This window comes from Camelina sativa, chromosome 13 (assembly GCF_030686135.1).
Source record: "Camelina sativa cultivar CO46 ecotype springtype chromosome 13, ASM3068613v1".
Taxonomy (NCBI): domain Eukaryota; kingdom Viridiplantae; phylum Streptophyta; class Magnoliopsida; order Brassicales; family Brassicaceae; genus Camelina; species Camelina sativa.
The window spans coordinates 7,229,751-7,253,473 of NC_141892.1; the positions used below are offsets into that span (position 1 = coordinate 7,229,751).

General features: G+C 39.7%; 4 protein-coding genes, 1 long non-coding RNA gene and 4 pseudogenes across 9 annotated transcripts; 2 read left to right on the plus strand and 7 right to left on the minus strand.

Moving 5' to 3' along the window:
• Positions 1–103: 103 nt before the first annotated feature.
• Positions 104–5,599, minus strand: LOC104735846 (disease resistance protein RML1B-like). 2 transcript variants are annotated; one of them, XM_010455697.3, is made up of 4 exons: positions 3,808–5,599; positions 2,379–3,483; positions 1,956–2,258; positions 104–1,865 (listed from the first exon to the last, which is right to left on the minus strand). In XM_010455697.3, the coding sequence occupies exons 1-4, from the start codon at positions 4,287–4,289 to the stop codon at positions 273–275; spliced, it is 3,483 nt and encodes a 1,160-aa protein (XP_010453999.2). In that variant the 5' UTR covers positions 4,290–5,599; the 3' UTR covers positions 104–272. The 2 variants fall into 2 exon arrangements, with proteins under 2 accessions (XP_010453999.2, XP_087336450.1); XM_087480324.1 differs by having other exon boundaries at positions 3,599–5,473.
• Positions 5,600–5,987: 388 nt separating this feature from the next.
• Positions 5,988–8,098, minus strand: LOC104735848 (putative disease resistance protein RPP1; annotated as a pseudogene). Its single transcript, XR_015577477.1, has 3 exons — positions 7,582–8,098; positions 6,903–7,489; positions 5,988–6,790 (listed from the first exon to the last, which is right to left on the minus strand). The product of XR_015577477.1 is annotated as a putative disease resistance protein RPP1 (transcript).
• Positions 8,099–8,473: 375 nt separating this feature from the next.
• On the minus strand, positions 8,474–10,507 carry LOC104706097 (putative disease resistance protein RPP1). Its single transcript, XM_010422227.2, has 2 exons — positions 9,759–10,507; positions 8,474–9,682 (listed from the first exon to the last, which is right to left on the minus strand). Exons 1-2 carry the CDS (start codon positions 10,334–10,336, stop codon positions 8,683–8,685), a joined length of 1,578 nt encoding a protein of 525 aa, XP_010420529.2. The 5' UTR covers positions 10,337–10,507; the 3' UTR covers positions 8,474–8,682.
• An 890-nt stretch (positions 10,508–11,397) lies between these two features.
• Positions 11,398–12,480, plus strand: LOC104735850 (uncharacterized). The gene is made up of 3 exons (XR_759501.3): positions 11,398–11,655; positions 11,834–11,904; positions 12,203–12,480. It is a non-coding gene; the product is annotated as an uncharacterized LOC104735850 (long non-coding RNA).
• A 1,108-nt stretch (positions 12,481–13,588) lies between these two features.
• On the minus strand, positions 13,589–14,710 carry LOC104738028 (putative disease resistance protein At4g11170). Its single transcript, XM_019234516.2, has one exon. It carries the CDS (start codon positions 14,708–14,710, stop codon positions 13,703–13,705), a length of 1,008 nt encoding a protein of 335 aa, XP_019090061.1. The 3' UTR covers positions 13,589–13,702.
• On the minus strand, positions 13,589–15,602 carry LOC104738029 (disease resistance protein RML1A pseudogene; annotated as a pseudogene). The gene has a single exon (XR_015578873.1). The product of XR_015578873.1 is annotated as a disease resistance protein RML1A pseudogene (transcript).
• A 642-nt stretch (positions 15,603–16,244) lies between these two features.
• LOC147929274 (disease resistance protein TAO1-like) lies at positions 16,245–18,210 on the minus strand. Its single transcript, XM_087480026.1, has one exon. The coding sequence runs from the start codon at positions 17,446–17,448 to the stop codon at positions 16,429–16,431; it is 1,020 nt and encodes a 339-aa protein (XP_087336152.1). The 5' UTR covers positions 17,449–18,210; the 3' UTR covers positions 16,245–16,428.
• On the minus strand, positions 17,506–18,099 carry LOC104735851 (putative disease resistance protein RPP1 pseudogene; annotated as a pseudogene).
• Positions 18,211–19,947: 1,737 nt separating the features above from the next.
• LOC104735852 (multiple C2 domain and transmembrane region protein 16 pseudogene) lies at positions 19,948–23,688 on the plus strand (annotated as a pseudogene). The gene has a single exon (XR_015577480.1). The product of XR_015577480.1 is annotated as a multiple C2 domain and transmembrane region protein 16 pseudogene (transcript).
• The last annotated feature ends 35 nt before the right edge of the window (positions 23,689–23,723 follow it).

Below are 23,723 nucleotides of genomic sequence, written 5' to 3' on the forward strand. Positions count from 1 at the left end.
AAAGATTAATTAGACTCTATTATCTTGTCGGTCCAGGACAACATGATGTTTAAATTCAATCGTCTGCATTGGTGGGTGAATGCATGTAATGAGGATTGTTGGATGATGCTCAAGATTAGCAGATTGACATAAACTCTATATCGTCTGCATCTTGGTGATTAAAGAAGTTAATGAACCAAATTAGAGTCACAAATAACATCAATTTTAAAGATATTCATACACACACATGAAGAGTAAATGTTGGTGACTTCAGATTTTTTCCCCAATCTTTCTCAGTTGGTAATTCTCAGATTCTTGCTTGTCCTCTCTAGTCTGTCTGCAACACTTGACCGCTCTCGTTTATTGCTTCCCTTTGTCTTTGCAATGATGTTGTTGTTGCATTCAACTTCCTCCTCGAGCGAAGTAGTTGACAGCTCAGGGTGAGCGTCTGAGTCATATTCACAGGAACAAGGCTCCAAGAGTTGTACACCACATCCCAATATATTGGAGGATATGGTGTCTGGATATTCTTTCATTCCCAAGCATCTGAAATAAAAAAGCATCTCACTTTCGGGGATGTTGTCTTCCTCAAGCGTGAAATATGAGTTGACTATAAACAGATGGTTCTCCAGAAGCCGATCATCTGAATCATCTACATCTATCTCTGGCCATTTATACACGGTGGTGGAATGTCTGCCTCTCACGTAGCATGATATTTGGAAACGACGAAACGTCCCATCATCGAGCTCATCCCTTGGGGGGAGAACAACACAAGCCTTGAATCTCAAGGATCCATATGAGTTCCCCTGGCTTAAAAGGATGGTTAGAGAACTTCTTCTAGCTTGGTGAGTAAAGTAGTCGGGCACTTCACTACCAGGTAGGACTGCATATCCACAGGCCCATTGCTGGATGACTAGTTTACGTGATTCTTGATCCAGTTCTGAGCAGTTGATGAACTTGAGAATGAGCTTTGGATCGTGAGATGAACGAGAAGACTGAGATAACCTTTCAAGAGAAACACAATTATCCGCGTACAATTGTGACAACGAGCCAGGAAGCTCTGGTAGCGACACAAGTTCTCTGCAGTCTCTAAGATAAAGGAATTCTACCTGCTGAACAACAGAATCTGGAATACTGACGAAGTCATTCTCAGTCATATACAACCTTAAGGGGAAATCTTCAGTCTTCTCAGGAGTATAAGTAGGCAAACTGTTCTCGTCAATGTTGACCAATGTCAACTCCAACTCATGCCATATACAGAAGCTCTGGAAGATTTCTGCAGGGAATTCCCTTACATTGTAGCAGCCTTTAAAATTAAGTGACTTGAGTTGTCCTAGCTCACAAATGTTTGGCGAGATCTCTCGTAGCTCCGTGCAAAATGCCATCGACAACTCTTTCAGACCATAGAGATCCGAGATCCATGGAGGAATTTCTTTAATTCCTGATAAGTGCAGATGTAACTTAGAGACGGTATACGGCACACGTGGAAATTCTGTAACGTTTCCACAACCAATCATTTCCAAAGTACGAAGGCAACTCCAATAATCAACTGATGGAGGCACTGCTGATATCGGGGTAAAGGACACACTGAGTTTTTTAATTTCACTAGAAATCTCTGGGAAAACTACATTTTTTGAGCATTCACCAATGTTGAGGTAACTTAGAGAATCCAATGCGTAGTTTGCTGGAAGAGGCTCTAAATTTCTGCAGCCGTAAAGGTGTAAGAAAGTTAACCGACTAAGTTTCCAGATAGAGGAAGGAAGCTTGACCAAACTGTGGCAATTCTGCATATCCAAATGCTCCAAATTTAATGCTTCTGAAAGGTCAGGAAGTTCTTCCAGACTAGTGGAGCCACTCAATTCCATCTTTTTTAGACTTCTTAGCATCTGAAAGCAAATCCAGGGCACAAATGTCAGAATTGTTGTTTATTTGGAACAAAATCATATAATGCAAATGAAGCTTGTCAGGAAACTTACCGGGACTCCTTCCCAGAGCTTCTTCAAGTTACTCCATTTCATGTTGATTTCAATGAGACATTCCGGACGAAACCGAAAAGACATATGTTTCATAGGACATCCCTCCCAATGAAGTAATTTAAGTTTACGAGGTAGAGGCAAACAATCCAAACCTTCATGTAAATGCACTATGGCCTTATCGGACCATAGTTTATAGAATCTTAGAATTTGGAGATTATGCATCCCACTGAAGGCTCTCTCGCCAAGGAACAACTCCCGGATTTCAGACATGTTGAAAGATATGCCTAAAACACTTTCTGTACCCTGCAAAAAAACGTCAGGAAATGAAATAAAACAAATTGACTTATAATGAAAGATATGCCTAAAACACTCAGTAGACTTGACTCATATTGACAAAGCCATGAATGTTATATATAGACTTACAGTGTTATCAGAAAGAACATCATAAATCTCCTGGGCATCTATAAGGAATTGACGTTTCCCAGGCTCATGAGCAGATTGTCTACGAACAATTTCTCTGCCCATTTGTCGTAGCAAATGGTGCATCGTGATACATTTGTCACTGGATATATTAATAAGAGCTCTGTCGACAAGAACACCAAGTCCAAATTTAATGTCAAGAGTGCTGTTTTCAAGAAGCTGAATCACCCGATCTTCTCCTTCACCATCGAATAAGCATGCAATATGGAGAAATATCGTTTTATATTTATCATCATCACCTAAGCTATCGTATCCGACTCTTAGTATCTTCTCAATGTCACCATGAAGACTGGCTTTTAGGCTAGGCAGTTCACGTGTCCACTCACATTTGCTTTTACCTCGCAATGATGAGCCTAGAACACAAAGTCCTAATGGAAGACGATTAGCGAATTTTGTAACTTCAATTGCAAGCCCCATGAATCCTTCCGGCGGATAATCTTGTTTAAAAGCAGATTGAGAAAACATTTGTAGAGCTTCATTTCCAGATGGAAAATTCACCTCATAAATATGGTTGACACCATGCCCCTTAAAAAGCTCTTTGTGCTCAGTGGTCACTATAATCCTACTTCCAGCACCAAACCACCGAGGTTCATTTGCTAAAGCTTCTAGTTGCTCCAGTTTATCGACATCATCAAGAACGATAAACACTTTTTGAGACTTTAGCCTCTCCTCTGCAACACCTAAATGATTTATCCTCATGTCCTTGAGGTTGAGCATTTCAGAGAGAAATTGTTCCTGCAACTGCAATTTCGAGCTGTAGCGGTCATTTCTGCTATAACTTCCCTTAACATTCTCCATAAAAACACTAAGTTGAAAGTCGCCAGACAATCGTCCGTATAACGCTCTAGCAATTGTGGTTTTGCCAATTCCTGCAGGACCCCAAATCCCAACGACCCTCACCTCATTAGATTCCATACATAACAAAGAATTCATCTTTGCTATATGAGCTTCCATTCCAACTAAATGATCGAAATCCCTCGACGGTGTGAAGTTCAATATGTTAGTAATATCTGTGGCAATTTTTAACATCATAGCAGCTTCGCTATCCCTGCCAGGAGAAATATCATTCCATTTATCAAACTGGAATAAGAATTTGATACACATACAGGGAAATGAATTAGCAGTATTGACGTTCAAAGATCAGGAAAGCTTTAACTTTTTACCTTAGAACAACTATGTACTTGTACAATCTTTGATATGCAGACAAAAACCAGCAACATCCTATGTATATAGATTTCTATTGTCTAACTACACAATCAACCAAACGTCATGCATGTTTCCCAAATTCCAAATATCAATAAAGAAATCTCACGAGTCACGACTAACAAAACTGATCCAAATGAAAGATGAAATACTAGAGGAGAGGACTAACCAATTGTGTGAATGCTCGCCGCCTATGTTAGCAACATCAGTCAAAGCTTTCCTCCAACTTTGCTTCTGCTCCTCTGTTTTTCCCTCACATGTTCTCTCGAAGGCAGTTCCAAAGTCTCCAGTCTGTTTCCTTACATCAGATGGATCCATATCATAGAAAATTGGTATTACCTTTTGATCTGCAGTCTTCCTGCATTCCATAATCTCCAACAACTCGTCTAAACACCAGGTTGATGAAGCATAGTTCTTCGTGAGGATGACGACGCCAATCCTCGATGCTCGTATAGCTTGTACAAGCTCAGGGCCGATGGACTCACTCCTCCTGATTTGATTATCTACAAATGTGTTGATTCCTTTGCGATTAAATTCACCGAGCAAGTGGCTGAGAAAGTTTCGACGGACATCTTGACCACTGAAGCTTGAAAAGACGTCATATCTCCGTTGAATAGAGGACAATAAAGAAGAAGACGAAGAAGCAGACATGGTGGATGATGAAACCTAAGCACGAGGCCTAGACAATCTTAAAAGCCTAAACCAAAGTCTAGCTTCTTTCAACTAAGATCAGGAAAAAAGCTTTGTAAGAGAATTTCATTGTAACCAAATCAGCACAGAGAAACCATGGCACTCATCTTCTCTTTATATCATTGAGTGAAGAATCTTGTTAAAAGTCAAAACCTTTATCTCCACTAATTCCTGGGGATTTCCACAAGCTGGTTGCTTGAGATTTTTTATACCAAGTCTCGTCTTGGAAGGTATCACGAAACTTCTGAAAAGTCAAACTCTTGAGAAATATGAAGCTACTCACAAAAAAAAAAAAAAAAAAACTCGATCTTATAGACAAATGGAATGTAAAGATTAACTAAAGTGGATTTAATTGTTTAAAAATGAAATATTCGTCATAGATGTCATCAGCCAAGACGGCTAGTTCAACAACTTCATAGAATTGGTCAGAATAAAAACACAACCATAGCTATGTGTTTCTATAATCTCAAGGGGCATTAAACATGGTCAAAAATACAAAAAACCAAATCTACATGACTCTAGAATTGCTCCCATTGTCAACCAAACCAAGACTTAAAATGAAGCAACTGATAAGTTATTAAGTAGCAGAGCAGCTAACAAACAGAAAAAAACCTTTTCTCATGTCAAACTATGGATAAACTCATCTTGCTTTGTCAGTCTGTCTATTAACAGGTTAAGAACATGAATGTGGACTAAGTAAGGCTAACCCATTAGATTTTAAGGTGAAACACCATATAGAGCAAATCACACCTTTGTTTTCCACTAAACAGCAGCACAATTCCAAATGAGCTTAACCAATAATATCTATAAACAATACACTAGAACCTTATCTGACTATATCTGAACCCCTTGGTGCCGAGATTTTTTTAACCAAAGAGATGCATTCTATAGCAAAACCCTAATTTTAGTAAGCTCAAGTATTCACAATTATATGAAATTCAATATCGTCGAAAAAACAAAAGCTCAAGAATTCACAACTCATACCTACAATCAGAATCAGACATAGAGACAAAAAAATGAAAATAGAAATTGAAGCACGTTAACATAATTATAGAAGAAATCGATGGAATCCAAATCCTTGAAGAAGCCATTGCAAACCAAAGCCCTGGTTGAAATTTTCCGAACAGAAGAACAAAGCGCTTAATAAAAAAAAAATCGAATTTGGTTTTTTTGGCGAAAAGAAAATCGAATATTTAAATTACAGTATTACCCTTTGACTACTTCAAAGAAACCAAAGTAACCTTTTACACATTGAATGTACCAAATAATGCATCATGATGAGTTGTTCTCCTTCCCCAGATATAGAGATGAGAGACGTATCAACAAGGGTTTGTATCCCTTTCTCCACGTCCCAGTCTCTCTCCGAAAGCAAGACTATGGCCTCATTCACGTTCTTGCCACATACCCATAGTCTAGAATCTCTTAACGAACCAAGTATCAGTTTATGTCTGTTATCCAAACCATCGTAAGCGAATCTAATAGCTTTCTCAATATCAGTATCGTTGTTAACATAGGTTTTAAATTTATCCGGTGCCATTTTCCACCCCTCTTTGCTCTTCCCACGTAAAGCCGAGCCTAAGATCTTGAGACCAAGTGGAAAAGGAGCAATAAGATTTGCTACTTCAACAGCTCGCTCAAAGTAAGCTCTTGGTGGAGAGCTTTTTTTTTTTTTTTTTTTTTTTTTTTTAATTAATATTAAAACTCCCAAATGGGCTGGGCCTTGGCCTGTTACAATTCGGATCCAGTACAAAATTAGGGTTTACAGAAAAACGAAATAGAGCAGCCGCCGGCAAGAGGATCGGACCCTGTTGATCACCAGAAACAGAGAGTCAGCGCACCAATTCCGGTGGATTCAAGGGCCACGGCTTTGAGGCAGCAACGACAGGATCCAGACTACTGACAGAAGAATCCAGTTTCTGTCGTTAATCTTGTTCCGGCGAGCCACCTGACCCGCTACAACCCTCCCGGTGTGTACAACTTCCGACAACCGACATCGACGTTGGCAGTTTCTGACATAGCAAACCGCCAAAACTCAGATCTATCCCCTCCTTTAACCACCGACGGCTTCGATCTCCCTCGAGCAAGGACAACTTCAAACCGGTCTGGTGGACACACAATTCACGGCAATTGCAGAGGCTGACGGCTCACCCAGACCAACTGCAACCAGAGTCCGCGACAGCCAACAAGATCCAAAAGGATCGAGCCATTAACCACCTCGACGAAACAGCACTCCCCACCACTCACCCTTCGGCTTCCGCTATAGTCACAGCGAGCCGTTGAAACGGAGGAGCCGAGAAGCTCCGGCGATAACCCACCGGCGTCCTCAAACCAGGAGCCCTTACACCAGATCTTCTTCTCCGCTTACCGGAGCCATAACTACACCGAAGAGAGAGAACCACGCCACCACTGTCGGTAGAAGATGACCCTTGCTCACTCTTGGATCTTCTTTGCAAATCCAACACCTGCAATTAAGCACAGATTACAAAAGAAAAAAGTGGAAACACGAGATCTACTTTTTTGTGAACAGAAGGAGAGAGAAGAGAGAGAACGGAGGAACGATTGTCCGAGAAGGACCTCCGGTGGAGAGCTTTGCCCAAACGCAGAGTATGAGAATATCTGTAGAGCCTCTTCGCTTGATGGATACGTAACTTTGTATATCTGCTCGATTCCGTTATTCTTCAACGTAGATAAAATCTCATTCGTCACAATCACCTTGCTTCCGAAACTAAGACGCTGAATCAGATTCCGCAAACCTTGTAGCTCCACGGAACTGACAGGGTTAAGAACGAGAAGGACTCTCTGGTGCATTAACCTATCTTGTGCCTCTTGTTTGTTAGCTATCTTCTTGTCTCTATGGTCTAAGATTCCAGACAGCAACTCGTGTTGCAGTCCCGTTGTGTTAGAGCCAGTCTTCCAAGCTGGCTCCCTAAAAAACTTGAGTTGGAAGTAACTGGAAACTTGGTTGTATAAAGCTCTAGCTATGGTAGTCTTGCCAATACCAGCAGGACCCCACAACCTTCACCTCGTCGGATTCTAAACATATCTTCGATTTCATCTTTGCTACATGAGCTTCAATTCCAACTAACTTATCAAAATCCGTTGATGGCAACTCGTTGGATACATCCATGACAATTTTCGATATCATCTCAGCCTCACTAGCCCTAAAAATACATTACATATATAAAGTTATAACACTAACTACTAATCAACAATAAAACAAGGAGTAGTATGGTTTGGTTGGGGAATATATTACCATGAAACAGAGTTTTCTCCGGCAATAACTGAAACCTGAGTCAAAGCTTCTGTTCCTCTTCCTCTGTTTTCCCATAACAATTTTCTTCAAAGGCTTTTCCGAAATCTCCAGTCTGCTTTCTCACATCAGAAGGCTCCACGTTGTAGAAAATGGTCATCACAGATTGTCCTAAAGAAGTTCTGCAGTCCATGATCAGCTGCAACTCGTTTAGACACCAACTCGAAGAAGCGTAGTTCTTAGATAGTATCACGACAGAGACCCTTGATTCTCTGATAGCTCTTACAAGCTCAGAGTTGATTGACTCGCTCCTCATGATCCCATTATCTACGAACGTTTTAATTCCCTTGCTTTTCAACCCTTCAAGAAAGTGACTGAGAAAAGTTCTGGGGACATCTTGACCGTAGAAGCTTGGGAAGACATCGTACCTGTATAGACGAGATGATGAAGACGAAGAAGAAGAAGAATCCATTCCTATGGAAAACACTTTTTTTTTTTTTTTGGTATGAGTCTGATGACCGAGGACTTGTTCTTTTAGCTATGCAAGTGGGATCCAAATAACTATTTATTTAGGAGTTAGTTTATACTTTACGTGGTTTACACGTTTTCTAAAACAGAGGCTGATGTTTATACAATACAATTTGCACGTCAAAATCTTGCAAGAATGGAGAAATTTTTTACTTTTATTCATTTATCGCCAATGATCTTGCGACATAAGAGGCATCCTTATTGTATGGAGAGAAGAAAAGAAAAGCATTCAATTGGACCTTCATCCAAACTCATGTAGGTGCGCAGAGCGTGTAAACACGTAGAAGATTAACTAATCGTAGGTGTGGTCTTATATTTTTATTTAGAACCTATACCCATCCATATGCATAGGAAAAAACAAGTCTAGTTAAAAAGTCTTGAATGGTTTTATTGGTGGTCAAACTCATTAGCATTATACAAAACCAATATTCTTAATAGGAGTTACAGGTCCAAACTCGATGTTGGGGAATTAAGAAATATACAAAAAAATTTATGCAAATAACTTGTCTCATTATAGAGTTTAACCTTATTTTATGTCATTCCAAATTATTCACCAAAAAAAATGTCATTCCACAATTATCTAAGTCTACCACTCCAAAGCATTGACTGTATCAAATCATGCATCATGATTTCTCCATCCGCAGATTTAGAGATGAGAGCCAGATCAGCTAGGGTTTGTAACCCTTTCTCCACGTCCCAGTCTGTCTTGGCAAGCGAGTAGATGGCGTTGTTCACATTCTTACCCCAATATCTAGAATCTGCTAACGATTGAAATAAAGTTCTGTGCTTCTCAGACAAACCATCGAACGCAAATCTAATTGCTTTCTGAATATCCGTGTCGTTAAGATAGCTCTTCAGTTTAGCAGGTACCATGGTCCACTCCTCTTTGCTCTTCCCACGTAAAGCCGAGCCTAAGATCTTCAGACCAAGTGGAAAAGGAGCAATAAGTTTAGTTACTTCATTTGCATGCTCCAAGTAACCTCTTGGTGGAGAGCTTTGCCCAAACGCAGAGTATGAGAATATCTGTAAAGCCTCATCGCTCGATGGGAAAGCAACTTTGTATATCTGCTCGATCCCACAACGCCTCAATGCATATATATCTTCAATCATCACAATCACCTTACTTCCGAATTTAAGATACTGACTTAGATTTTGCAAAGCTTGTAGCTCTTCGGTATTGACATTATCAAGAACGAGAAGGACTCTCTGGTGCATTAACCTATATTGCGCCTCTAACATGTGAGGTATCTTCATGTCTCTATGATCTAACATTCCAGATAGTAATTCGTTATGCAATCCCGTTGCGTTAGAGCCAGTTTTCCAAACTGGCTCCCTATAATACTTAAGTTGGAAGTAGCTGGAAACTTGATTGTATAAATTTCTAGCTATGGTGGCTTTGCCAATACCTGCAGGACCCCATATCCCCACAATCTTCACCTCGTCGGATTCTAAGCATATCTTCGATTTCATATTTGCTACATGAGCTTCAATTCCAACTAACTTATCAAAATCCGTTGATGGCAACTCGTTTGAAACATCCATGACGATCTTCTCTATCATCTCAGCCTCACTAGCCCTAAGGACATGACATATAAAGTTAGGAGACTACTAAATTAAATGGACACGAAAACAAGACTGGATTGGAACATTACCATGAGTCAGAATGCTCTCCAGCAATAACTGCAACTTCAGTCAAAGCTTGTCTCCATCTCTGCTTCTCTTCCTCCGTCTTCCCATAACAGGTTTGTTCAAATGTATTTCCAAATTCGCCAGTCTGCTTTCTCACATCAGAAGGCTCGACGTCATAGAAAATAGTCATCACAGTTTGTCCTAAAGAAGCTCTGCAGTCCATTATCAGCTGCAACTCGTTTAGACACCAACTCGAAGAAGCGTAGTTCTTAGAGAGGATCACGACAGCAATCCTTGATTCTCTAATAGCTCTTACGAGCTCAGAGTTGATAGACTCACTCCTCATGATCCCATTATCTATGAACGTTTTGATTCCCTTGCTTTTCAACCCTTCAAGAAAGTGGCTGAGAAAAGTTCTGCGGACATCTTGACCAGAGAAGCTTGGGAAGACATCGTAGGTGTATTGACGAGTTGATAACGATGAAGAAGATGAAGAAGACGAAGAAAAAGGAGCAGAAGAAGCCATTTGAGGGTACATAGAAGAGTCACTATCTTTTCTTGATTTCCCCCAAACCGACTTGAGAATTCCTTGCAACGACATGTATCTCCTATGTAAATTTGAGTGTGATGAGAAATAAGATCATTGGACTTTTAGACTTTGCCTATGCAAATGGGTTTTAAATACCAATACAAATTATACAATAGTCGATCTTCTACCTATTAACGCGCTTTCTGACTTCAGCTATTGTTTATAGAATATATAGAATATTGTACATTAAAAATCTTGCAAGAAAAGACAGAGTAGTACTTAAAATGAATGAAATACTGCCAAAACTATTTTAGAAATTACGTAACTTGGAAATTACCAAAAAAATTGTTTACTAATAGTCTAATACTTTGTATCTGTTTGCGTACAGCCATGCGAGACTTGAAAAAGTCTTCCTATAGGTTTTGTGATGTAAAGACGTGAACGTGAAGGTTTGCTTAAGTGAAACATTGACAGGGACAAGAAATCAGCATTATATGAAAAAAGAAAGAAAAAACAGAGCAACTATACGTTGACTTTTTTTAAAACATATTTTAGAGTCATTTGTTTTTTTTTTTTTTGTAAAATTTGGTTTTAAGTCTTTTTCTTTCTTTCTTTTCTTAATGACGAAATCCCTAGATTCAAAGGAAGCTTCATATCTAATTAGACGAGATGATGAAGATGAAGAAGAAGAATCCATTCCTATGAAAAACACATTTTTTTCGTACAGTGATGATTCTGATGATCGATGACTTGTTCTTTTACTACTTATGCAAGTGGGATCCAAATAACTATTTATTTAAGTGTTAGTTTATATTTTACGTGGCTTACACGTTTTCTAGCTAAAACAGAGGCTGGTGTTTATACAAGGGAAAATTATGAATTATGCCATGTACACTGACATATTTCTTCGTCAATGCCAGTTTGCGAAACTTATTGTCCCGCCTGCCACACCCTGCTACATAAAAGATTATAATATCCTCAAGTCATTAAAATATAATAAATTGTCTTTTTTTTCTCGAGATATTTGGGAGTTAACCTAAAATAATCAGACCAATTAAATAATTTTTTTTTCTCAATTGATTTTTTTTCTTCTCCGCTTTATTTCAAAAAAGAGAGAAAACCATCTCTCTCTTGTAACCATCGATTTTTCACCTTCTGCAATTTCTATCTCTCTCTCTTTTGCTAACATCACTTCATCCTCAATATCTCTCACTTTCACAATCGACCCTCTTTCCGTCCCACTTCTTACGACAGCATACAATGGACAAACGATCTAACCGATCTAATAACCAAGTGCAGTTGTCCACCACATACTCTGTCTGACCCGCCTTACCCCTCCGTAGGCGACCAACACGGCGGTCTAGTTCTGGAGACCCTCTAACCGAGCTTGTGTATGTTTTTTTTTATAACTTTTCTAAGATCTAGAGTTTATGGTATTGATGGGCAATTGGGTAACCGATGGACCATTTGGTAATGATGGACCATCTGTTAGCAATGGTCCATCTATTAGGAGTAGACATGCTAATGACGTATGTTTAATTTTGTCTACTACATTCTGTCTATTATCAGAGATCCAAAACCCACGAGGTAGCCACAAGTCAGAGAGTAGAGGAAGACAAGATTGAAGTCTCTCCAACCGGGTATGTGTTCATAGACCAAATGAGTTCTGATTATATGCTTCATCTTCAAATTAGTCATGAATCTTGTGAACGATAGACAATTTGGTAGTGATGGACAACCAATTAGAAGTAGTAGACATGTTTATATGATGGAATTTTTAGGCTGATGGACCAGTTGCTAACCGATAGACCATTATTAGCTATAGAACATTTCTTCGATGGACTATCTGTTAGCGAGAGACCATTGTTAAAAATAGACATCTTGCTGTCAGAAGGACCAATATAAATGAATACTCTTCAATTTTGTCTATTATCATAGCTTTGAAGCCCCAAAGGAAGCCACAAGTCAGAGACTAGAGGAAGAAAAAATTGAAGACTCTCCAACCGAGTATGTGCTTATGGACTAGAAGTGTTATGATTATCTGTTTATTCTTCAAATTAATCGTTAATCTTGGTAGCGATGGACCATTTGTCATTTGTTAGTGATGGACCATTGATGAACTATTTGCATAAATAGACATGTTGATATCTGATGGACCAATGTAAATGACTTATCTTTACTACACCATTCGTAACATATTTTCACTTTTTTTCTATTATCAGATCTGTTTAGATTTAATTACTCTTAAACACAAGCCAATTAATAGAATTACTCTTTAGTTCACACTAACACAATCCATGAAAGAGAAAGACTCCCACCATTAATGTAGTCGCATAAAACATTCCCATTATTGTTCTTCAGTTTCTTTTTGTTTCACTCTCCTTTAATAAAAGGGTAATCTTGTCTTTTGAATTGATGGCATGAATGTAGAAAATGACACTCTAGAAAAAGAAAACATCAAACTGGCATTTTTTAGAACTTTAGTTTTGAAAATGGCATTTTTGACTAAAATCCCTTTATACAATACAATTTGCACATCAATCTTTAAAGAATGGATAATTTTTTTATAACTTTTATTCATTTATCGCCAGTGATCTTGCGACAGACATAAAGAGGCATCCTTATTGTATGGAGAGAAGGAAAGCATTCAACTGGACTTCGTCTCTCAGTGTTCATGTTCTTTTTTTTTTTGAATGAGTCAGTGTTCATGTTGATCATCTGAAGCATTTAAGCTATGGTGGTAAATTATCCCAACGAATAAACACAGCGGGAAAAAAATAACTGTGAAGAAAAAGATTCCATATCTGATAGATGTAAAGGGACTTAAGTAATATATAAAGGGTTAGAGCCTCTCCACTCATTGCCAATTGGTTTTGAGTTGGAAGCCCATATCAAACCCTAATTTAACATGGTATCAGAGCCTACACACGCTGGCCTGTTAACTAATCTGGCCCGGATAGAGGTCCGATCACCCCATTAATTGTTGGCCCAAATGAAGACCCAATTCCATCGAGATAGCTAAAAAAAAAAGAGCATTATCTTGAGGAGGAGTGATGGATTCTGTCGAAATTAATGGCTAAAAGAGCCATCATCTCGAGGAGGCGTGTGAAAAAAAATAGCCATCACGAAGAAGAAGCTATCTACATTCTTGAAGCTTTAAAAAAAAACCATTATTTCGTAAAATTTTCCAACTAAGAAATGAATAAGCACCGCTTTTTACTATACTAACTAGTCTTCTTCTTAGTATACCTACTTGCTTTGAACACCGTTAACAGTATTAGACTCCAGTACCACGAGTCGTGAAGGCAATCATGGAAGACTCAGTTTCGCAAAATCAAATGGGGTTTAAGGGTTTAATAACAGAGAATTACAGTTCCTCTGCTCCTGCGTTCATGGCAGAATCAGGTGTTCATGAATTATGCAATCCTTTTACACAACTTAATTGAAATAAGTTAACCTTCTACACATTAACTTAACGAGATAATGCATCATGATTAAATCTCCGTCCCCCCTAGATATAGAGATAAGAGCCATATCAGCTAGGGTTTGTACCCCTTTCTCTATGTCCCAGTCTCTCCTTATATACGAGTTTAAGGCGGAAAGCGAGTACAACCCGTTCTTACTCCAATAAGAAGAATCGCCTAACGAGAAAAACAAAGTTTTGTGATTCTCAGATAAACCATCGTACGCAAATCTAATAGCTTTCTCAATATCCGTGACGTCAACATAAGTTTTGAGTTTAGCCGGTGCCATTGTCCACTCCTCTTTGCTCTTCCCACGTAAAGCCGAGCCTAAGATCTTGAGAGCAAGTGGAAAAGGAGCAATAAGATTAGCTACTTCATTTGCATGCTCCAAGTAACCTCTTGGTGGAGAGCTTTGTCCAAACGCAGAGTATGAGAAGATCTGTAAAGCCTCTTCACTCGATGGGAAAGCAACTTTGTATATCTGGTCGATCCCATTATGCATCAATGTGAATAGATTTTCATTCGTCATGATAACCTTACTTCCAAATTTAAGATACTGAATCAGATTTGCCAAAGCTTGTATCTCCTCAGAACAGACATCATCAAGAATGAGGAGGACTCTCTGGTGCATTATTCTAAATTGCGCCTCCTGCAAGTCAGGTATCTTCATGTCCCTATAATCTAAAATTCCAGAGTGTAACTCGTTTTCCAAATGACTTTTCAAGCTAATGGGGTCAAGACTAATCCTCCTAAACATTCCCCCAAGATTCTCTTTGTAAAACTTAAGTTCGAAGTTGCTGGAAACTTGATTGTACAAAGCTCTAGCTATGGTGGTTTTGCCAATACCTGCAGAACCCCAGATCCCCACTATTTTAACCTCATCCGATTCCAAGCGTAACATCGATTTAATCTTTCCTACATGATCTTCTGTTCTAACTAACTGATCAAAATCCGTTGATGGCAACTCGTTCAAAACATCCATGACAATTTTTTGATATCATTGCAGCTTCACTGGCCCTAAATGACATGGTGTATATATATGAAGTTTAGAACTTAGAATATTACTAAACCAACCTGAAAAAAATGTCGGATGACCACAAAATTTCAATTGACGCTATCCACCTGAACCTATAATAAACTAGTAATGAAGAATACTCACTAACATGAGATTTATGAGGTACAATATTTCCCATATCCAATTAAAGTATATTTTAGGCCTTCACCTCTAATGTGGGATCTTATCAGTAGTATTGATATGGGTATATACATGATATCTGAGTAATTGTGCCGAATCCTAACAAAAATAAACAAAATGGAATTGAGTACCATGAGACAGAATGTTCTCCGGCAATAAGAGCAACTTGAGTCAAAGCTTGACTCCATCTCTGCTTTTGTTCTTCTGCCTTCCCATGACAAGTTTCCTCGAAGGCTTTTCCAAAATCTCCGGTTTGTTTTTTGACATCAGAGGGATCTACATCGTAGAAGATTGTCATCACAGTCTGCCCAAGAGTGTCCCTGCACTCCATGATCAGTTGCAGCTCGTTTAAACACTTACTCGAAGAGACGTAGTTCTTAGAGAGGATCACGACGGCAATCCTTGATTCTTTAATAGCTTTTTCGAGCTCAGAGTTGATACAGTCGCCCCTCATGATCCCATTTTCTGTGAACGTTTTAATTCCTTTGCTTTTCAACCCTTCAAGAAAATGGCTGAGAAAGGTTCTCCGGACATCTTGACTGGAGAAGCTTGGGAAAACATCATAGCTGTTTTGACGAGTTGATAAAGAAGAAGAAGATGCCATGAGAGGATGAAGATAATTGGTATTTCTTCTTGATTCTCTCAGAATCGATCGACTTGATATACATTTCAAGAACATGGTTTTCTCGAAGACTTAAGACTTGTTCTTTGCCTATGAAAATGGGTTCTAATTTTTTTTTTTAAGAGAAACACCTACTATTGGGCTCATGTTACCTATTTACACGCTTTCATACTTCAGCTGATGTTACACAATATTATTATGGTATTGTTCGTTCAAAGTCATGCAAGAGAGAAAGTTCTGGTTTTCCTTTTTCACCAATTAAGCAATATAAAAAATAATTTACTTTGGAGAAAAAAGAAACATTTAAAAGGTCTGGGTCAAGCTTTGTTACTTCTTAAGATTCTGACTTATGCGTTTCTCTGATCTGTGCTGGTTTCAAGAGTTTACAGCTCAAAAACAATTATAAAAATATTTCCCTTGTGGGATATTTCTCCACACTTTCCCTAGAGATAATGTTCTTCTAGTATCTTGACCACCAATGTTTTTTGATTGCAAGTTACTCTAGCTTGGTATATTCAACCCTCCTATCATATATGTTAAGTTTCATAGGGTTTCACGTCAAAACCAATTGAAATATAATGGATTGGCTCATGTCCCTAAGTCGCTTACATACTACTCAAGTCTCTTCCATCTTTCCGATGTGTGATCCAGTCTTCACACGCCCCTTCGGGGTAAGTATGGCTTTTGTGATGGTTTGAGTTTATAAAGTTTATTAAAATTACTAATCAAGTAATCATACAACATCAAAAATAAGAAAATCTGTGTGTTAGAAAATAGAAAGGCATATGCTACGATGATCATTATATGTGTAACTCACAAAAGAAGAAAATTACATGGAAAATTAAAAGACTAAAATTTCATGGTACTCCATGGTCGTACTAAATTAACCGGACCATGTGAATTTTTTAGCATAATACTGTACCAAATAATGCATTATGATTCTTCCGTCCCCTAATTTAGAGATGAGCGCCATGTCAGCTAGCGTTTGTATCCCTTTCTCCACGTCCCAGTCCCTCTCGGCAAGGAAGAATATGGCGTTGTTCACGTTCTTATCCAAATCTATTCTACTTTCTAACTCGTAAAGTATATATTTATGTTTATAGGATAATTTCTCATAGGAAAATCTAATTACTTTCCAGATATGCTTGTCATCATCAAGACAGGTTCTGAGCGTAGATAGTGTCATTATCCACTCATCTTTGCTCTTTCCACGCAAAGACGAACCTAAGACTTTGAGACCAAGTGGAATTGGAGTAACAAGCTTCGTTACTTCAACGGCATGCTCCAAGTAACCTCTTGGTGGAGAGCTTTGTCCAAGCGCAGAGTAGGAGAAGATCTGCATAGCCTTCTCGCTCGATGGGAAAGCAACTCTGTAGGTCTGGTTCTCGTTGACCCCGCATTCTCTCAATGTATCTATATCTTCACTGATCACATTCACTTTACTGCCGAATCTAAGACCCTTAATTATATCTCCCAAAGCTTGCAGCTCCTCAGGAAGCAAATCATCAAGAACGAGAAGGACTCTCTGGTGCTTTAACCTAAATTGTGCTTCTTGTAAGTCAGGTATCTTCATTTCCCTATAATCTAATACTCCGGAGAGCAACTCCTTTTGCAAATAATGTTTCAAGCGGATAGTGCCATGTATAAGCACTTTTTTCTTCCCTTCAAGATTTTCCTTATAAAACTTAAGCTGGAAGTTACTGGAAACTTGATCGTACAAAGCTCTAGCTATGGTGGTTTTGCCAATACCTGCAGGACCCCAGATCCCTACTATCTTAACCTCATCGGATGTCAAGCATAGCACCGATTTCATCTCTTTCACATGAGCTTCAATTCCAACTAACCGATCAAAATCTGTTGATGGCAGCTCGTTAGAAACATCCATGACAATCTTTGAGATCATCTCAGCTTCACTAGCCCTATGAAAATACAGTACAGATAAAGTAAGGACAATGCTACATCAAATACGGAAACGATTAAACGCTTGTGTTGCATGATAGTACCATGAAACAGAGTGTTCTCCGGCAATAACTGCAACTTGATTCAAAGCTTTTGTCCATCTTTCTTTTTGTTCTTCTGTCTTCCCATAACAAGTTTCCTCAAAGGCTTTTCCAAAATCTCCGGTTTGTTTTCTTACATCAGAAGGATCCACATCGCAGAAGATTGGCATTACAGTCTGCCCAAGAGTGTCCCTGCACTCCATGATCAGTTGCAGCTCGTTTAAACACCAGCTCGAAGAGGAGTAGTTCTTAGATAGGATCACAACGGCAATCCTCGATTCCTTAATAGCTCTTATGAGCTCTGAGTTGATAGATTCACTCCTCATGATCCCATTGTCTATAAACGTTTTAGTTCCATTAGTTTTCAAGCCTTCAAGAAAGTGGCTGAGAAAGGTTCTGCGGACATCTTGACCAGAGAAGCTTGGGAAGACATCGTAGCTGTAATGACGAGTTGGTAGCGATGACGAAGAAGAAGATGCTATGGGAGGTTGAAGAGGATTGCTTTTTTTACTTGGTTTTCCCAAAATCGACTTGAGAATTCCTTTCAGGGACATGTTTTTTTCTATGGAATTTTGAATGTGATGACTCTTATAGACTTTGCCTATGCTAATGGGTTTTAAATTCCGATGCAAGAGCACAACTAGAATAAGTTGATCTTCCAAGTTCTACCTATTTACACTCTTTCATACTTAAGCTGATTTTATAGAATAAGATATGATATTGTAACGTTAGAATCTCTTGCAAGAAAAGAGAAAGTCAAGGATTTCGCGACCTAAAGAAGTATTTATTTGGAGAAAAACAGAGCAAAGAATTCAATGGGACTGAGTCAAGCTAATTTACTTCTTTAAATTCTTGTGTAGCCTCTCAAGGCAGGACTAGGTCAAGAGTCATGCACTGAATCTTATATTATTGTAGACCGATTCGCATGAGTTATCTCAGCTTCTTGATATAATATTAACTATAGAATTTGAGAATGATCTCTAGGTAGTAAAGGAATGAGATCTTACCAAAACGTATTGGAGATTTTACAATTTAGAAACAAAAAGATATATTACTGCTTGTTAGTCTACTAACTTTGTATACTCTGCTTGCATACCGTTTTTCAGATGATATAAGAAGGTTGCTTAAGCGAAAAGAAACATTCAACGAGACCACAAAACAGAGTATTATAGGGCGGAAAAAAACAGAGCAGGTATGCGTTATATTGTATTTGATTGTTCTTTAAAACTATATATAGATATGTATTCGAGAGTTTTAAATTATTTTCATAAACAATTTTTAACTGAAAAATTCTACATTAAGCTGAACTCCTGCATGAGGTATGAGGAGAACGAGTCTATTGATGAGCTTTATTTACACAGTCGGCTTTCTTCTTCTAATGATGACGTCGAACTGAATCTTTTCATGGAGAAAAATTAAGAACCACTTGGCCGTGGATGAAATTTTGTATCCTCTCTTTTTCGAACTGCTTATTCCTTAATCTTCTGTTTTCCTTTGACTTGATAGATGTAGATATTTTTGCCTAATCAAGCTAAACATTAAGATTTCCAAGATCTATGGCTTGATACTGGGACATGATGTCATGATAAATTTGGTAATCTAAGTTCGTAGACCGTATCAGAAGAATCTCTAATTATAAAACCTAGGAAGAGTGGATTTTTCAGGCTACAAGATTAACCATTTGTAGGTATGCTCAGAACCTATACCCATATATGCATAGGCAAAATCCAAGTAAAAAAACCTTGAATGATGCTAATGGTAGTCAAAAAACTCATCAACATTACACAAAAAAACCATCTTCTTAATAGGAATGACCAAACTCGATGTTGGGTAGTCAAAAAGAGATTCAACAAATTCCTAATTCTCGGTATTTTTTTCCTGTGATCATACTAATATATTGCATATATATAGTTTCTAAGCAGACAATAGAACGAAAGTTAATATATCTTGTCTTACATTGGAATATGGATGAGGTTGATTGAGGGGAGCTATTTAAGCTTAAGGTCGGTGAGATTCGAGAAAAAGGAGAGACAAAGAGACCAGTCACTTTTTGAAGAAAGAACAAAAGCAATTTGCTTAAAATCTGACATATCCTTGGTGGCATTGAGTGTCTCCCACCACCTTCAATCTCCTTGTGTACACTAAAGTCTAAAGCTATTTTAAAGAACCAGAAGAGAGAATCTTCAATTAGTCAAAAGCAACTTAGACAAACAAAAGCCGAAAGTAAGAGAATTACGTAATCTATAACCCGGAAAGAGAAATATATGAATGTATTTCCAATTAACAAGCGAAAAAAGGGAAAGCAAAAGACTACAAAAGAAATAGAAAACAAAGTGTGAATTGACAGGAGTTGCTTCTAGATCAAGTTAAGTATCCCACGTATTAAAAAACAGAGGAAATTTTTATGGCTTAACTCAAAATAAGCAAAATCTTTTACACACGATACTAAAATAAAAATTCACAAATCCTTACACACTGATTCGTTTGCACAGTTTCTTTAATTCTTACAGTATCTTTAGTGTCAATATTGCTATAAAACTACAGTTCCTATCTACTAGTATATTTACATATATAAACACAAACACAGGCTCGTTGACAAAAAAAAAAAAAAAAAAAAAAACACAAACACAGGCTCATCTCATTTGGTCATTCCTATCAGATACACCTAAAAGAATTAACGTCTCCCTACTTTTTGACTCATCACTTTTGATTCTTTCCCACTCTTTTCTTAACATAAGCCACTAATTCTGCAAATCAAACCTCTTCTGTTTTTTACTCTCTCCTCTTTCTCTCTTTTTTCACAAAGCCCTAAACCTTCACGCAAGTTCAGCTCAATCCCATGCGATAAAGACAAAAAAAAATGGCAACAAATCGAAAATTGGTAGTAGAAGTAGTAGACGCAAAGGACCTTACACCAAAGGATGGCCACGGAACGTCAAGTCCTTACGTTGTCGTCGACTATTACGGCCAGAGACGAAGGACACGAACCATAGTCCGTGACTTAAACCCTGTTTGGAACGAGACGCTCGAGTTCAGTCTCGCAAAGCGACCTTCTCATCAAGTCTTTACCGATGTTCTTGAGCTTGACATGTACCATGACAAGAACTTCGGACCTACACGGAGAAACAATTTTCTCGGTAGGATCCGACTCGGATCCGATCAGTTCGTTGGGAAAGGAGAGGAGGCTTTGATATACTATCGTTTGGAGAAGAAGAGTTTGTTTAATCTTGTGCAAGGTGAGATTGGTCTAAGGCTTTACTACGCCGATGAAAAGCCTCCTCCTTTAAAACCGGCGGTAGCTCCTCTTGAGACCGTGGTGGAGGAAAAAGCAGAGGAGGTGAAGGCGGAAGGTCCAGACGAATCTCAGCCAAAACCAGAGACTAATGACAATACTCCTGCTGAAGTGAAAGAAACAGAGGAACCACCACAACCGCCGCACGCCGAGGGTACTAAGCCAAACGAGGAGGCCTCACCGTCGTTACAGGAAAATGCTACGGCTGGTGGAGAAGATCCAGCTCCGCCGGAACCAAATCTGCCACCGGAATCAGATAAGAATGAACCAGAGACGAAACCAGCTGAAGAGCCACCGAAGAATCAACCAGACGGCGAAGATATTATGCTTGAGTCAGAAGATTCGATGAGCTGGGCTTCAGCGCCGCGATCACCGTTACCAGAAGTTACCATATCGAGATCAGTCTCCGGTTCAATACCAGAAAAAAAAACCGGACCGCAACCACTACGTAGAAGCTTATCGGAAACCGCAAGTTACACTTCAGAGATCTCCGACGTCTCTACCATAGAACGATCCACGTTTGATTTGGTAGAGAAAATGCATTACGTCTTCGTCCGCGTCGTAAAAGCTCGTTCTTTACCAACCTCAGGTAGTCCAGTTACAAAGATCTCACTCTCCGGCACAATGATCCAATCAAAACCCGCCAGAAAAACAACTTGCTTTGAGTGGGATCAAACCTTCGCCTTCCTCCGTGACTCGCCGGATTTGTCATCTTCTCCGATTCTAGAGATCTCCGTTTGGAATGATTCATCTACAGGAATCGAAACAAGCCAATTCCTCGGTGGAATTTGCTTTGACGTGTCTGAGATTCCGCTCCGAGACCCGCCGGATAGTCCATTGGCGCCGCAATGGTACCGTCTCGAAGGAGGCGGGGCTCACCACAGCGATTTAATGCTTGCCACGTGGACTGGAACTCAAGCTGACGAATCATTCCCCGACGCGTGGAAGACTGATACAGCTGGAAACGTAACCGCACGAGCTAAAGTCTACATGTCGTCGAAGCTGTGGTATCTACGCGCGACAGTGATCGAAGCACAAGACTTGTTACCGCCACAGTTAACGGCGTTTAAAGAAGCCTCGTTTCAGTTAAAAGCTCAGTTAGGTTTCCAAGTTCAGAAAACCAAATCCGCCGTTACTAGAAACGGAGCTCCGTCATGGAACGAAGACCTACTCTTCGTAGCCGCCGAGCCTTTCTCCGATCAGCTTGTTTTCACATTGGAGTATCGAACATCGAAAGGGCCAGTCACCGTCGGGATGGCTCGCGTGCCGCTCACCGCAATCGAGAGACGCGTCGACGATCGCTTGGTTGCTTCGAGGTGGTTCGGATTCGATGATCCAAACGACGAGAAGAGAGGAAACAGATCTAGAGTACATTTAAGGCTCTGTTTCGACGGCGGTTATCACGTGATGGACGAGGCTGCGCACGTGTGCAGCGATTACCGACCTACGGCGAGGCAGTTGTGGAAACCGGCGGTGGGAATCGTCGAGCTCGGTGTAATCGGTTGCAAGAATCTGTTGCCGATGAAGACGGTGAACGGAAAAGGATCGACGGACGCGTACACGGTGGCGAAATACGGTACTAAATGGGTCCGTACCCGAACCGTATCGGATTCTTTAGATCCGAAATGGAACGAGCAGTACACGTGGAAAGTATACGATCCGTGTACGGTGTTGACCATCGGAGTCTTCGATAGCTGGGGAGTATTCGAAATTGACGGTGGGAAAGAAGCCACGCGTCAAGATCTAAGGATTGGAAAAGTTCGTATACGTATATCTACGCTGGAGACTGGTAAAGCGTATAGGAATACGTATCCGCTTCTGATGTTAGTTAACGGCGGCGTTAAAAAACTGGGAGAGATAGAATTAGCCGTTCGATTCGTGAGGTCAGCTCCACCGTTGGATTTCTTACACGTGTATACTCAACCTTTGTTGCCTTTGATGCATCACATTAAACCGTTGAGTTTGTTTCAAGAAGAGATGTTGAGGAACACTGCCGTGAAGATATTGGCCGTACATTTGTCACGATCTGAACCGCCTTTGAGGCCGGAGATTGTACGGTACATGCTCGACGCCGATTCTCATACTTTCAGTATGCGTAAAGTCCGAGCGAACTGGCTCCGGATAGTGAACGTAGTTGCCGGAATGGTCGACGTGGTGCGGTGGGTTGAAGACACGCGTTACTGGAAGAATCCGACATCGACTCTACTCGTACACGCGCTTGTCGTGATGCTGATTTGGTTCCCCGATCTCATCGGCCCGACATTAGCGTTTTACTTGTTCGTGATCGGCGCGTGGAATTACAGGTTCAGGTCACGTGCTGGTCTACCGCATTTTGATCCAAGACTCTCGCTGGCTGATGCAGCCGATAGAGAAGAGCTCGACGAGGAGTTCGACGTCGTCCCTAGCAACCGACCTCCGGAGATGGTTAGGTCGAGGTACGATAAGCTGCGAGGGGTGGGAGTTAGAGTCCAGACGATTCTTGGTGAAGTGGCTGCGCAAGGAGAGAAGATGCAAGCTTTGGTGACGTGGCGTGACCCACGAGCGACGGGTATATTCGTGGGGCTGTGTTTATTCGTTGCGTTAGTGTTGTATATTGTGCCGACGAAGATGGTGGCGATGGCGTCAGGGTTTTATTACTTCCGACATCCTATATTCCGTGATCGGAAACCATCTCCGGTTTTAAACTTCTTCCGGCGACTACCTTCGTTATCTGATCGGCTCATGTGATCGATCTTTATTAGTGTTTTTTTTTTGGTTTGACGCTGATGTGTATATATTTTTGGGTCGTTTAAACATATAATGGGCTTTATTGGGTTATAAATGGGCCACGAAATTTATTAATTGGGTCAAATAATTGGCTTTATTGGATTTTATATGATTTCCTAT

Bases quoted from the DNA above. Each gene is read 5' to 3' on its own strand.
- LOC104735846 (XM_010455697.3), bottom strand. From the start codon at position 4,289: ATGTCTGCTTCTTCGTCTTCTTCTTTATTGTCCTCTATTCAACGGAGA. The intron at 2,259-2,378 runs GTAAGTCTATAT...GTTTTTTTGCAG, and splicing joins ATGTTCTTTCTGATAACACT to GGTACAGAAAGTGTTTTAGG. The intron at 1,866-1,955 runs GTAAGTTTCCTG...ATTTGCTTTCAG, and splicing joins AGCTCTGGGAAGGAGTCCCG to ATGCTAAGAAGTCTAAAAAA.
- LOC104706097 (XM_010422227.2), bottom strand. From the start codon at position 10,336: ATGTCGTTGCAAGGAATTCTCAAGTCGGTTTGGGGGAAATCAAGAAAA. The intron at 9,683-9,758 runs GTAATGTTCCAA...TCATGTCCTTAG, and splicing joins GGAGAGCATTCTGACTCATG to GGCTAGTGAGGCTGAGATGA.
- LOC104738028 (XM_019234516.2), bottom strand. From the start codon at position 14,710: ATGGATGTTTTGAACGAGTTGCCATCAACGGATTTTGATCAGTTAGTT.
- LOC147929274 (XM_087480026.1), bottom strand. From the start codon at position 17,448: ATGATCTCAAAGATTGTCATGGATGTTTCTAACGAGCTGCCATCAACA.